The sequence below is a fragment of the Emydura macquarii genome, unplaced genomic scaffold (genome assembly GCF_026122565.2).
Source record: "Emydura macquarii macquarii isolate MOO-44397 ecotype Brisbane River unplaced genomic scaffold, CSIRO-AGI_Emac_v2 contig_2636, whole genome shotgun sequence".
NCBI classification, from domain to species: Eukaryota; Metazoa; Chordata; order Testudines; family Chelidae; genus Emydura; species Emydura macquarii.
This window is the reverse complement of record NW_027132773.1, coordinates 46,309,108-46,323,421: the sequence shown is the minus strand read 5'-3', so window position 1 is coordinate 46,323,421 and position 14,314 is coordinate 46,309,108. Positions and strand designations below refer to the sequence as shown.

Sequence of the window (14,314 nt, the reverse complement as noted above, 5' to 3'; positions counted from 1 at the left end):
CAGTATAGACAAGAAAAGACATGGCTTGATCAATGTCCCATATGAGAATAGAGATCTGTGGCCTGATTCTTGTTTACATTAGGGACCTGTACACTACCAAAGCCATGTGTGTAAGTGAGAGTCAGGTCCTGCAGAGTTTACATGTTCATATACCTTGAATTGTACCTGTCTTTAATCCTGATGTTTCAAGCCCCATTGCTGCTCACACTGAAGTAAATGGGAACTTTGCCAGTGACTTCAATGAGAGCAAGTCCTCAGGTAATATACACAGACACATGTAATCATGCTTTGTCTTCTATCTCTTTATCTATCTGTTCTAATCTGTCTAGATTTTTATACTGCATCAAGGTGTCTGAGTGCCTTCCAATATTACATCCAGCCTAATGAATAATCTACCAAATAAAATGGTCAATAACCATTTTGATAATGGTTTTAGTATCATTTGATAAAAATTTCATTGAGAAATGTCATGAAAATGTTCACAAACATCAAGAGTTTTTGCAAAAAAGGTTTTTTGCTTTTGAAAAGCAGGCAATTTTTCGACAACATGCTTAAATTTTTCAGTTGGATGTATTTACTCTCCTATTAAAGTCAAAGAGCCAGAAGGTGGAACAGTGCAAGTTTATGTCAGCTGAGGATCTTACCCATTGTCTTTGAATCATTATTACCTCAAAGGGAAGAAGACCAGGATGAAAAATGTTTACAGTTTTATTATTGACATCTTTACATTAATACTGCTGTTTTGTGCTGAGAAAACAATCTGTTACACGTAATGTAACTGTTATATATAACATAGAAATGCAGTCTAAGTTAATTACAACAAGGAGCTACAAAAAATTTCATAGGCAAGAAATTCACCTAACATTGCAACTGTGGTTGCAACAAAGCACTCCCCAACTTCTGAGTCAACGCTGCAGAACTATGTGCGCTGTAAACCATGGTTATTTACATGTCCCTTAGAACTGTTAATAACAGAGGTGCTAAAATCGGTCTAAAAAGTTCTAGAACATCACTATATACTGTACAGTCCTAAAAATAATTTATTATACTGATTCTAAAAAAAGATACTAGTTTTGTTTTTGTTTTTCTGGAGCGCACAACATGTGCAAATTTTGTCTAACAGTCTAAAAACTCGAGAACTGAACTGCAGGTCACAATCACAGAGATGAGGTGGTAGAATCTAGGACTTCCCTTCCGTTGCAGACAGTTGGAACATACATACTTGCAGATGCTGGAAGAGAAAGGAAAAAAATCCCATCATTTGCCACCATGGAAAAAAACACTAGAATCATAGAGTTGGAAGGGACCTCAGGAGGTCATCTAGTCCAACCCCCTGCTCAAAGCAGGACTAACCTCAGCTATATCATCCCAGCCAGGGTTTTGTCAACCCGCAGCTTAAAAACCTCTAAAGATGGAGATTCCACCACCTCTCTAGGTAACCCATTCCAGTGCTTCACCACCCTCCTAGTGAAAAACTTTTTCCTAATGTCCAACCTAGACCCCCCCCTCCCGCAACTTGAGACCATTGCTCCTTGTTCTGTCATCTGCCACCACTGAGAACAGCCTAGCTCCATCCTCCCTGGAACCCCCTTTCAGGTAGTTAAAGGCTGCTATCAAATCTCCCCTCATTCTTCTCTTCTGCAGACTAAACAAGCCTAGTTCCCTCAGCCTTTCCTCATAAGTCTTGTGCTCCAGCCCCCTAATCATTTTTGTTGCCCCCCGCTGTACTCTCTCCAACTTGTCCACATCCTTTTTGTTGTGGGGGGCCCAAAATTGGACACAATACTCCAAATGCGGCCTCACCAATGCCGAATAGAGGGGAATAATCACTTCCCGCAATCTGCTGGCAATGCTCCTTTTACATTCAAGTCACTTTACACCTCTCTGGAAGTGTAAAGGAGCCTTAAAGTGGATATGACTGTAATTTATTCAGAGTGGTCTTAAGTAACCTCAGTGTAAATAAAAACTAAGCCCTTGATATTTTCATGTATCTTATTTTAGGGCTGGATTCTGTGAGGTGCTGAATGCTTTCCAACCTCAATGATGTCAATGGGAGAGAAGGGTGCTCAGCACCTTACAGGAATAGTCAACTAGCTTGCATTTCCTTCATCCAGTCCATCTTTGCATCAGGGAATGCATGCTCATCTACATTTGAATGTAAGGGAAATGGTTATTCTATATTTATGGTGATTGGAGTAGGAAAAATCTTTTATTTTACAATTGTATGAGTTTGCCAAGACATTTATTCCCCCTTTGAAAATGTTCTGGCCTGGATCCCATTTACTTCCATGTATGCAAGATCAGGACCTTAAAATGTAAAATGTGTCCAGACACGGGGGCCAGATAATGATACCTTCACTCAAATTGAATAGTACTTTACTCGACAAATAGTTTAATTGACGTCAATGGAGTTACTCTTGGATTAAGGTGTTACTCAATGTGACTATGGGTGTAAGGATCAGGCCCTAAAGGCTTTTGCATTTTGGCAATGGGATGTAGAGTTATCTTGTAAAAGCCCAGGGGATTTTAATTTTAAAACAAACAGGTGTGTCCATCCCAGTTAGAATTATCCATTGGGCATCAAGAATGTATTTGCAGCTGATTTCGCTGACATCCCAGTTAACAACAAGACTGAAGCTGAGTTTGCCAAGATACATTAGGTTAACAATAACAGTGACCCAGAGAAACTTGATGCCTTCATCAAAGCATTTAAAGGAAAAACACAGATCAAGCACTGACTTTAAACTTGATCATCCAGTGTAAAAGGCAATTTATGTTGCTGACAAAGGCATGTTTAGTCGTCCCAAACTGGTGATGGATACTTTTCAGTTTGACCAATTCAGTAAAGACACAGAGCCTTATTTTTAATACCGATGAACTTTTTATGCAGCTACAGAAGATGGTGCTTTACTAAATCTTTATGAAATCAAATTATACACTCTAGCAAATGAACGGCAGGATGGTCCAATGCTTAGGGTGATAGTCTGGGGTTTGGGATACCTGGTTTGAAATCCCTGCTCTGCCACAGACCTCCTGTGTTACCTTGAGCAAATCATTTAGTCTCTCTCTGCCTCAAGCCCCCATCTGTAAAGTGGCGGGAAATAGCACTGCTCTACTCAGCAGAGGTGTTGTGACAATAAATGCTTTAAAGATTACGAGTTGCTCAGATAATACAGTAATTGGGGGCCATATGCATACCTAAGATCGATAGATAAATGTGAAGTATGGAAAGAAACAAGATACGTTGCCTCTAGAACCATCAGTCATGCGTTTAGAATACGTGCATCTTCTTTAGGAGTTAGAGCAAAATTAATAGCTGGTCCTAAGTTCTGTTAAAGGCTAAATATCAGCTCTGCAGATCCTTGTAATATCACATCAGTTTTTATAGCAGCAACCAACTGGGTTTCTGCATTGTCATGGAAACATACCTGCATCATGCACCAGGTTTAGAACAACTAATTTTAAAGTGACCTGACATCACTGATTTGTCTGTGGCGTACGTTTTCCCTTCCTCTCTCCTAGGGACCTACTCATTTTACTCAAATCCTCCATGTGCTTTGACATTATTTGCAGTTACTGCCTTATGTGATGGGATAGTCTGCCTCCTAAAGGCTAGAATTGCCTAGTGGTCAGCCCATCCCCGACACATGGTGTCACATCGATTTTGGAGGATCTGATATACATAGGAGGACCAAGGAGGTATTGATAGAGAGGAAGCAGTGCTAGGAATAAGTGGTGTTTAGGAGGAAATCCTGTCACCGTGTCTTTAAGAGCCTGGGACCAGGAGTCTTGCATACAGGGCCAGGCAAGACACCCCTTTCACCCAGCCAACTGGGGATGAGCTGTGAGAAGAGGACCAGCCGGAGAAGGCTGGCCTGCTGAATCTGCTGAGGGCTAATTGAGGAAAAAGGGGCCACCTGAAGGAGAAGTGGGCTAAGGCCCTACAGCTGGCTGAATTACAACCAAGAGAGAGAGCTGGGGGCTCCTGCTTTGAGCTAGTGACCATCTGAAGCACAGTTCCAGCTCCAGGAAAGGGGTGGGGAGTCTCCTGAACAGGCGTGACAGCTGACCAGGACTCTCATACAGCCCCAGAGAGGAGTGACGTGGGGTGACTAAAAAAACAAGTTACACTCTGCAGAACGACTTAATAAGTCAGGCCCCACGAAGGGGGGGACGTGTTTTGAAACAGCCTAATTGTGGGTAACTGATTGAAAGAACCTGAGGAACGCGGCGTTCAGGACACCCGCAGGGCCAAGAGGGGCCACAAGGTGGTGTGCTGGTCGTTTCTTTGCTTGCTGCTTTCTTCTGCTGTGTTCTGTGGGCTGTTTTCTCATTTATCTCCTTTGCAACAGCACACAGCACACCTGACGGCTGCTTATGGGATGTACAGTGTGACTTGGGTCAGCTAGGAGAAGCTAATTTGTGTAAGGCTTTTGACCCCTTGTGGCAATCACAAAGCTTCCAGCAGAAGTCACTGCTGGGAAATGGATTACTGAAGAAGGCACTTCCTCCCCACAGTGAGAGCTCCTTACACATAAAGAGAAAAAAAGGTACAGGACTGGCATCCAAGAACCAGAATTAAGAAGTCAGAGCTCAGCTCCCATTGGGTACCTAAACCAATGAGAGCTGCTGGATGCTGAACACTAGTGAAAAAATCTAGCCAATTTATTGGGTCCCAAATGAAAGCTGAGACCTTTTGAACAACTGACTCATAATAATCTCTTTGCTGCAGACTTCCTTCTTCAGGCCTTGGGCAAGTCTCACAACCTCTTTGTCTCACTTTTCCCCTGTGTCCAACAGGGATAGGAGTTCTTGTGTTCCTGCTTCGCTGAAGTGTTAAGAAGAAGAAAGATGTAGAGTGCTATGTAAGTGCCATATATAAAAGTGTGTGTGTGTGTGTGTGTGTGTATTTAGGTATGTCAGTATTTTTACAAACTACTTTATTTTTGCTGAACTCGCCTTTTTCTTTGGAAACCAAATCAAGAACTGGTCACCAGCAGCTAACTCAATTTCAGCTGCCAACTTCTTGTGTTTCCTTCCTACCTGTGTGTGTGTGTGTGTGTGTGTGTGTGTGTATTATGTGGTGTGTGCTTAATATCTCCAAATTGAAACAGGACAATGTGAAACAGGCTTTTGTTGAAGAATTGTGCAGCCAACTTATAACAATTGATGTGAACTCTAATAATTGAGAAGAAAATTGGCACCCTTTTAGAGACTCTGTGTGCACAGCTGCATCCAACACCCTCGGTTCTATCACAGGTAAACATCAAAAGTGGTTTGATAAGAACGACACTGATATAGGGAGACTATGGAATGAGAAACATCAGCTCCATAAGGTCTGTTTAGGCAACAGTACGTCAACATCTAAGAAGGCAGCCTTCAAAAACATCAAGAGGTCTGTCCAATGCAAGGTTAGAGAGATGGAAAATTCATGGCTGAGCAGCAGGGCAGATGAAATTCAGTCCTATGCAGACAGTAATGATATGAAGAACTTCTCTGATGCTCTGAGGACAATCTATGGGCCATGGTCATCAGAACATCTTCAATACTGTGTGCTGATGGCTCCACACTGCTCTCTGACAAAGAAGATTCTGCAAAGGTGGACAAAACATTTTAACAACATCCAATAATCATCTATTAGCGAGGAAGCAATTGATCGACTGCCCCAAATTGATATCAACGTATCTCTTGCTGATCCCCAATGCTGATTGAAACCGCGAAAGCAACTGACCTGCTGTCAAATGGTAAAGCACCTGGAGCAGATGCTCTACCACCAGAAGTCTATAAGGCTGGAGGCTTACACATGGCTTTGAAGCGGACTGAATTTTTCCAAGCAATGTGGATTCAAGGAACTATACCCCAGGAATACAAGGATGCATCCATCATTCACTCGTGCAAGCAGAAAGGTAACAGACACTCCTGCAACAACTATCAGGACAGCTCCTTGTTTTCAATAGCTGGTAAAATTCTTGCCAGAATTCTGCTGAATCGTCTTGTGCAGCACATCGAACAAGGGCTTCTGATTGAGAGTCAGTGTGGCTTCAGTAAAGGTCATGGGACCACAGACATGGAGTTTGCAGCTTGTCAACTTCAGGAGCAATGCATGGAACAGAACTCCCGGCTGTGTATGACTTGCATTGACCTGACAAAAACAACTGATACAGTCAGTCAGTTGGGAGGGCCTTTGGAAGATCATGGCAAAATTCGGTTGCCTGGAGAAATTCATCTCAATGGTTCAGCAATTCATGATGGCATGCTCGTTCGTGTTATGGATGACAGTGAGTCCTCTGAACCATTCCCAGTCACCCACGGAGTCACGCAGGGCTGTGTGTTGGCCCCAATCCTCTTCAGCATGTTGCTTTCTGCCATGCTTACAGATGCCTTTCATGACTGTGACACCGGGATTGGCATCAGATAGCAGACTGATGGCAAGCTTTTCAATCGGAAGAGACCACAGGCACAGATGAAGGTTCAGGAAGCGACTGTTCGTGATCTTCTGTTTGCTAATCACTGTTCCCTGAATGCCAAATCTGAGTCTGACATACAGCAGAGTATGGACTATTTCTCTTCAGCTTGTGACAATTTTGGTCTCACAGTCAACATCAAGAAGACAGAAGTGATGTACTAGCCTGCACCAGGGAAGCCTTATGGAGCACCTACTATCACAGAGAAAGGACAAGTTCACCTACTTCGGCCGTACACTGTCACATGCAGTTACTATCGATGATGAAACCAATGCCAGAAATGTAAAGCGTGTGTGGCCTTTGGCAGACTACATGCAAATCTGCTGGAGCACAGTGGCATCAGTCAACAAACAAAACTGAAGGTCTACAAAGCCGTCGTGCTGCCAACTTTGATGTATGCATGCGAAACCCTGGACAGGGCACAGACACCATGTTATGAAGCAGAGTCACTTTCACATGGGCTGTCTGAGGAAACTGATGTGGGTAAGATGGCAAGACAAGGTTCCAGATACTGAGGTTCTCATACGGGCAGGTATTCCAAGCATCCATACTCTGTTGATGAAATCACAGATGAGATGGGCAGCCTATGTCACCGGAATATCAGATGAGCGACTGTCAACGAAGACCTTTTATGGTGAGCGAATGGAGGGAAGGTGCTCTCAGAGAGGCCAGGAGAAACATTTCAAAGACTCCCTCAAGTTATCCTTGAGGCATTTCAACATTGACCCAGAGTTTTGGGAAGATCTTGCTCAGGATTGTTCTACCTGGCGAAGTCTCATCCATACTGGAGCCACAGTCTGGGCAGAGGAGAACTACTGAGGCAGAGCAGAAGTGCCAACAGCCTAAATCTCATCACAGCACCATGTCCACTGTTAATCAAGTAACCCATAGCGGTGTTTCTTGTTCAGTGTGCCATAGACAGTTCAAAGCCCAAATTGTCCTGATCAGCTACTCACGTGTTCACAGAAACCAAACCAATCAGTGTTGTCATGGTCATCTTCGACTTCGAAAGACAAACAACAGCCACAACGTGTGTGTGTGTGTGTGTGTGTGTGTGTGTGTGTGTATGCATGTCTACTTATCTTCGATCCCTCTCTCTGCACAAATGACTTTAGAAAGGCCAGTGGTTGCTCGGGAGGAACATCGGCTAAGCACTTAAAGGCCACTGGGTCTCTGTTGAAATGTTCCAAGGACTGCCAAAGTCATCATGCGGACCTCAGGGGCTATTTGATGCTTATCGCCTGCAGTATTTCATATCACAAACTCCATTTTAAAAAGAGCTGATATGTTTTCTCAACTGTCTTTTCTTGGCTGGACATGCCACTGGAGCAGAGGAATGTCTTCACAGTGGGAATAAACAGATGTTTAGGAGTGGTGCTTAATGTGTAATGAAAGAGGTGCGGGGCTCCAGCAATTATTTTACTTTCATAACTGACACAGCAAATCCAGAGGTGCCAGGGCTACGAACTGCCAAGTCTAGGGGTAGCCACGGCTCAGCCCTGACACAAATTAAGCACTGCTTGGGAGCTCTACAGGAGGGGAACCTTGCATGCAGCAGCATGTGAGGTAAAATAATGGGCTGAGTCACAGTTCTGGGGGACACAGGAAGAGGTGTTTGCATTCCATACATGTTCCAGACTGCAGTGCAGCATTGCTCCTGCTAATCCTTGCTGCATAGCTTCTCTCACATCCTCTTGAAAACCAACCTTTCGGCTCTCCCAGACAAAAAGCTTCAGCCCTTACAATCCCCTTACAGTGGGATTGCAGGTAGCTCTACTTCTTCCTGTCCTGAATAATGAAGACTCCCACTCAGTCCTTTTAAGAGCAGCAGCCTGAGAACCGCTCACATGAGCTCCCCTTTGTGGGGAAAGCACATCAAACCATATACACAGAGAGCAGGAAGACCAAATGATGGGTGGACTGAGTAGCTGGCAGGAAAATATCCATTTGGGTGGATTTATGCAGGGCTTTGACCAAAAGGCAAATTATTTGGCTGCATATCTATATTATACACAGGACCCTGGTTATTAGATTCAGTTTCTGGAGCAGCAAAAGGATGCTTGGAGAGGTTAGGTTGATTGTCTGTTGTCATCACACAAATCAATGGCAGGCGAAGTAGTAGAACTCAGAAGTCCTGGCTCCCAGTCTGTTAGACTAAGCACCAGAGAGCACCTGGTTGTGAACAAGGATTGTGCCCATCTACTAGATTTCCAGATGGCTATGTTAAAAGCAAAACACGCAGCAGGATGAGTAATATTGATCAGACGTGTATTAAGCAGTTTGTGACTGATGCAAAGTGCCACCAACACTGATAGGAAAACAAGCTGTCAGCCCAGGACGGATGGGGCAATACATTGGGTCATTTTAAAAAAAAATGTCAGGGGTTTATTGAATTTCTCTTGGTGTCCTCAAGCTTTAATGCTGCTAGGGAGAGACTCATCCCAATGATGAATTGGATGTGGACTGAAGCAGAATTTCAGAAGGCATCGAAAAGACCATGGCACTGGCTAGGATCAATCTGGATGACAAGTGCTTGGCATTTTATGAATGACTGCTATACAGTTCAAAGAAAAAATAAAACTCCTTACAAATAAATCTATTCACCAAAAAGTACTTACAGGTGAATTGCAAAATAAATGTTTGGCTTTTTAAATGTTCCTTTATGATGTACAGAAATGTCTCAATGTTATTTGTAAAAACACAAAACAAACAAACAAACCCCCCCCCCCCATTATTTTCTGCTAGTTTTTTTACATTGGAAATAGCAGATCCTTACTTTTCTCTGAGGAAACCCTTCCGGGATGAGGGCTGGAGGAGCTGTACTGTGACTTAGAGCATTATGGGCCTGATGGCATGCCCACTGCTGTCACTGGGGCTTTCCCCATTGAATTGAACAAGCGTTGGATCGTTCCTCATGTGACATCATTTTCCAGGTCCTCCCAAGATTTGCCAAGGTCCTTCATCAAACTAGGCAAGGGAATCTCCCGATATTCCAAATATTTCATAAACAGGGAAAAATACTTCTTTTGAGGCAGTCTTTCCACGGCATAAAGGAGCAAGAAAGGGCAAGGATGAAGTTTTTGCTTTGATGTTGCAGTTTACCTTTTGAGATTTAAAGATTTTTAGAATGGGCGTTCTTCATGTTTCTTCAGACAAAAAACACAAGATAACTTTTTTTCAGTTGAATACAGTGGCATTGTTGTGTTATATAAAGGTGCCGTAAGGAAGAGAGCTTTAGAAGCCCTCATGAAAACACCAGTCCCTCTCAAACACTGGCTATTTTTTATTTTGCAACCTAAAAATAAATAGTTAAATAAATAAATAAAAATAAGAGTTTCGTGCATCTGACGAAGTGGGTTTCTGCCCACGAAAGCTTATGCCCAAATAAATTTGTTAGTCTTTAAGGTGCCACGGAACTCTCATTGTTTTGCTAAAAATAAATGAGACTTTTAAATTAAGAGATCACTTGGAGGTTTTCTTTGACTTGCGCTATATATAAATTAAGCCATTCATTACAAAGAAGCATAGCATATTCCAGGGTGAAATAATTGCAGAAATGTTTCCTTAAATAGAAACAGTGTCTTAACCATCTCACACACACAATACGATGTAAAAAGGCAAAGACCGTTTTATACTGTATACATATTGGGCCAGATTTTCAAAAGTGATCAGCGCACAACAGCTCCCATTTAGGCAGCTTGATAAGTGGTCGGATTTCCAAATGTGGTTTGTTCACCTTGGGAGCTCCTGGGACTGAAGCTCTTGAAAACCTATCCCCAGTTGTGAACGCTGGGCACTTCTGAAATGTTGAACGGCCTCATCTATCTAGTTTATCTAAGTTTTCAAAAGTGATTAGTGATTTTGGGTGCCTCATTTTTTTTTGGGGGGGGGGGGGGGAGGGGAAGGCAACTGGAGGCGCCTTAAAAGGGCCTGTATTTCAGAGAATGGATGCTCAGCTCTTTTGAAAAGCAGCCCCCTTTGAGTTGTCTCAAGTTGGCCATCCCAAAATGGAGGCACCTAAAATCACTAGTCACATTTGAAAATTCAGGTTATATTGTAAAGCCCAGTGGGTGGTTCATAAGACTGCAGATTCCATGATTTCCCACGACCTCCGAGATTTCCGCAGTTGCACCACTTGTGTGGCCCCAGAGCCAGCTGCATCGGCTGCTTCTGGCGTGGACCCATGGCCAGCCACACCGGCTGCTCCAGCAGTGGTCAGTGCGGCTGGCCCTGGGACCCACCTGAGCAGTGTTCCTGCGGGCAGCCGCGGGGACTTCCAGGGCAGCAGCAGTCACCGGGGCGGCCTGAGCGGCGGCCGAAGCAGCAGCCCTGGGGCCAACCCGGAGGCCATCGGAGAACGGTCTCTGGGGGCCTTGTAGCAGCGGGTTGCCTGGGGAAGTCACCCCCCATTGCTGGAGCAGAGGCCAGCCTTTGGCCCCGGGCCCCTCCGGGGCTCCCCAGAGCAGTGGTGCCCTGGGATCAGCTAAGATTTAGTCAGGGGTATTTATAGTAAAAGTCATGGACAGGTTATGGGCCATGAATTTTTGTTAATTGCCCATGATCTGTCCATGGCTTTTACTAAAAATACCATGACTAAATCTTAGCCTTATAGTTGCCATCTTTACAACCTTCCTCTTTCCTCTCCAACCCTCCCTCCGTTGTGTGTTGTGTTCCTTCACTTAGTTTTCCAGGTTAGACATTCTGTCTGTGTAAATCTGTGAATGAAGTGCCGTTTGCTCACATCCTTGGCTAGTTAAGCTTGAAAGGGGAAATAAATAAATAAAGCTGACCTATTTTTTTCCTAGGCAAAAACAACAGCAACAGATAAAATCCCAAATATATGACTCTGTCTGGGATGGGGAAAGCAGATGAACTGTTCTTGGATTGGTGCATTGTTTGATATCCCAGGTTGTGACATCTGGGTAGGGTACAACTCATACTGGATATACAGAGGCCGTTTTTGCTGTCCCTTATGTGCATTACAGAGGGATTAGCAGTGGATTGACTCAAAGGCTTTTCTTGAAACTCGGGCAATACCAGCCATTGAGAATGCTGCATGGCAGGCCAAGTCCTGCCAGAATGTTGTTCTGACTGGAAGACTTCGGGGCAACCTGCTCTGCTTGCTGTTATGAGAGGACAGGAACTGTGGTTCTGCAGGCACTGGGCAATTACGGGCCTGATCCAAAGCCCGCGGTACTCAGTGGGAGTTTTTCCATTGTCTCCAATGGGCTTTGGATTAGGCCACCTGTGCAGCTCTGAGCAGAACACACGTGCCGTGAACAAGGATTGTTTTGTTCTCACCAGACTTGAATGATGTTTCCTGGGGAGTTCATGGTCAATCTGACACTCGGGTGAGTGAAAAATGTCCTGCCGTTCTTAATGGTCGTGGCTTCAACTAAAAGAGAAAAACTCTCTTGCTCTCCGTTTCCCATACTTACCACACCCTGCATGCCAAACGAAGGCGATGGATTCGTTACTTACACTGGGAGTAAGTGGTTGCAGTCCCACTGACACTGAACCTGTTGAGGTGGAGTCTGTGAGTGACCACGTTCTTCTGTGGCTGGAAGAGGATGATGTGCACTTTGGGTGCGAACAAACAGCCCAGCACAACAAAGCCACTCAGACTGACAGAGATGCACATGGTCGTGGTCTGCACCTAGGAGAGAGTTATTGAAAAATCAGTGCTTAGTTTTTAAATGCAGGGCAGCGAGGCAGAGTGCACTGCAAGCCAGACGGCGACCATGGCATTCACCGCGGGAGCCACTTACTACTGGCCATTTGTTTTTAATTTCTATAGATTTCTTGGTAGCAAATTCATAGTTGTCTCTTCAGAAGGTCTAGAAATGATTGTGGTTTCAGAAAGTACTAGTGTTATGACTCTGAAACCCCTCTTTAAAAGAAGCAGCTCTACCAATGCCTTCTGCAGTTTAGGATATCAGACATTCATGGCACAGTTCATTACTTGCATACTGTAGTGCAAATTGTTTCTGAATTTCAGCATGTAAAACTCTGATCCGAATAGCACTGAGAGCCAGAAATGCAAAATACCAGAACAGACCTAATACAGCAGTAGGAAGAAACATATTTCAGTCTTGCATCAGCAGGGGGCTAGCCTGGACGGTCTCTAACTTCCACGACCCTGTGATTCCCAGTGATTGTAGCTAAGGCCTAGATGGTGCCCCCCTGATCTGCACACAAGAGGCTACCTGCTTCAGTGTATGACCACTGGCCTGGGCACAAGGAGGCTAGACTGACACTCTGCAACACGGCATCCCTGGACAAAGCAGAGCACCTTCTGTAATGCCTGGGATCTATGTGTGGGAAAGAGGCAGGTTGTGCAGGACCAGGACAGATCCTAAGACATGTCAATACAGCTTCCCTGGAGCAATTATCTAATCAAATCTAGCTATCTGTGATGGCTAGGTGCCAATTTGCTGCCTCCTTTTCAGTTTAGCTGCTTTCCTTTGGAGCAGATTCCTCCGTGAAAAGGTTGGGTTGCTCTTTCTCAAACTCTGTTATTTACTCTAGATTATTACACGTGTAGGGCCAGGTCTGCCTTCAGTGACATTCTCTAAAGATAAACACTCCTGTGTGACTCTGCTGTCAGAAATAATCTTTGTAAGGCAAAAACTGGAGTCGGGAGTGGACTGTGTCATTATATACAGTGTTGTTGTAGCCATGTTGGTCCCAGGATGCTAGAGATAAGGTGGGGGAGGTGATAGCTTTTATTGAACCAACTTCTGTTGGTGAGAGAGACAAGTTTTTGAGTTTACCCAGAGCTTGTCTTCAGGTCTTGTCTTGGCGCCTTTCTCTCAATCCTGCTAAGGGACCCTGACCAGCAACTCCTTGCATCCATGCAGAGGATCTTTCTTTCTCTCGCTTTCCCGCTCCTTGTTTTCTTTGTATTCAAAGAACACCAAGCGGATTGTCAATTAATGTAATAACATCATAATTCCTTGCACAAGGAGCTCACTGTTAGCTTTGCTTAGTGCCTGGCTCTGAAAAGGAGCTCAGATGCCACATGGTGGGGGACCAACATAAGAAACTGAATAGACACAGAGAGAACCTGAACATCCCCTCACATTTCCAGTCACTTCTCTTCCATCCCTTTCTAGGTGCCTGAGCCAAAACCCACTAATGTCAAAGGCAAGACTCCCATGGATTTTAACGCACTTTGGATCAGACCTTAAGTGAGAAACTACCGCACACCTCTTTTCATGTGAGCATGCTAAGATGAATGGTAGGATAATTTAACATCTGATTGTGTTAGAACCTATTTACTTCCCCAGGCTTTTCCCTGCCTGCACATCTCTCTTACAGCTGCATCCCCTAAGGCTAGACCTACAATGACTCTTAGGCTGAAAAAAAACTACATACGTTAGCTGCTCTAAGGGGTGCAAATTTGTGAGTGATTATTTAATAACCTCCGGCTATATTGTGCCATTCATTCTGAAGTGTGATGCCCCACTGCAATTAAAGTGGACCTCTGCATAAAAATCAATAGTATGAAATAGCCCTTTGCTATGTTAGAGAGAAGTTTGTTTCTTCCCATGGTATTTGTAGTAATTCAGGGGGGGTATTCTACATTTTATTTTATTTATTTTTCAGTTTTTAAATGGGCCCAAATCTGCATACATTTCCCAGTGGCCTCCCATTTTTTCACCCTTACTCATGCATCCTAAAACAATTTCAAATACAATATTAAAAGCTCAATCCAGTCACCCTGCGCTTATTCACTGTTGTTATGTCTCCTTGGTTGTTGTTTGTACCAACTGCCCAAATAACAGCTCCTGAGAATGACCCCCACAAGCATTGTTTTACACTAGACTGGAATGAGAGGGGTACTGCTC

General features: G+C 44.1%; 1 protein-coding gene across 2 annotated transcripts in view; it reads right to left on the bottom strand.

Moving 5' to 3' along the window:
- Nucleotides 1–694: 694 nt before the first annotated feature.
- Nucleotides 695–14,314, bottom strand: part of GRM3 (glutamate metabotropic receptor 3) — a 53,811-nt gene continuing 40,191 nt past the window's right edge. For both annotated transcript variants that reach the window (XM_067564005.1, XM_067564006.1), the window contains 2 exons: nt 11,946–12,120; nt 695–1,231 (listed from right to left, as the gene is read on the bottom strand). In XM_067564005.1, coding sequence (XP_067420106.1) covers nt 1,158–1,231; nt 11,946–12,120 — 249 coding nt within the window. In that variant the 3' untranslated portion in view covers nt 695–1,157. The remainder of the gene's footprint in view (nt 1,232–11,945; nt 12,121–14,314) is intronic.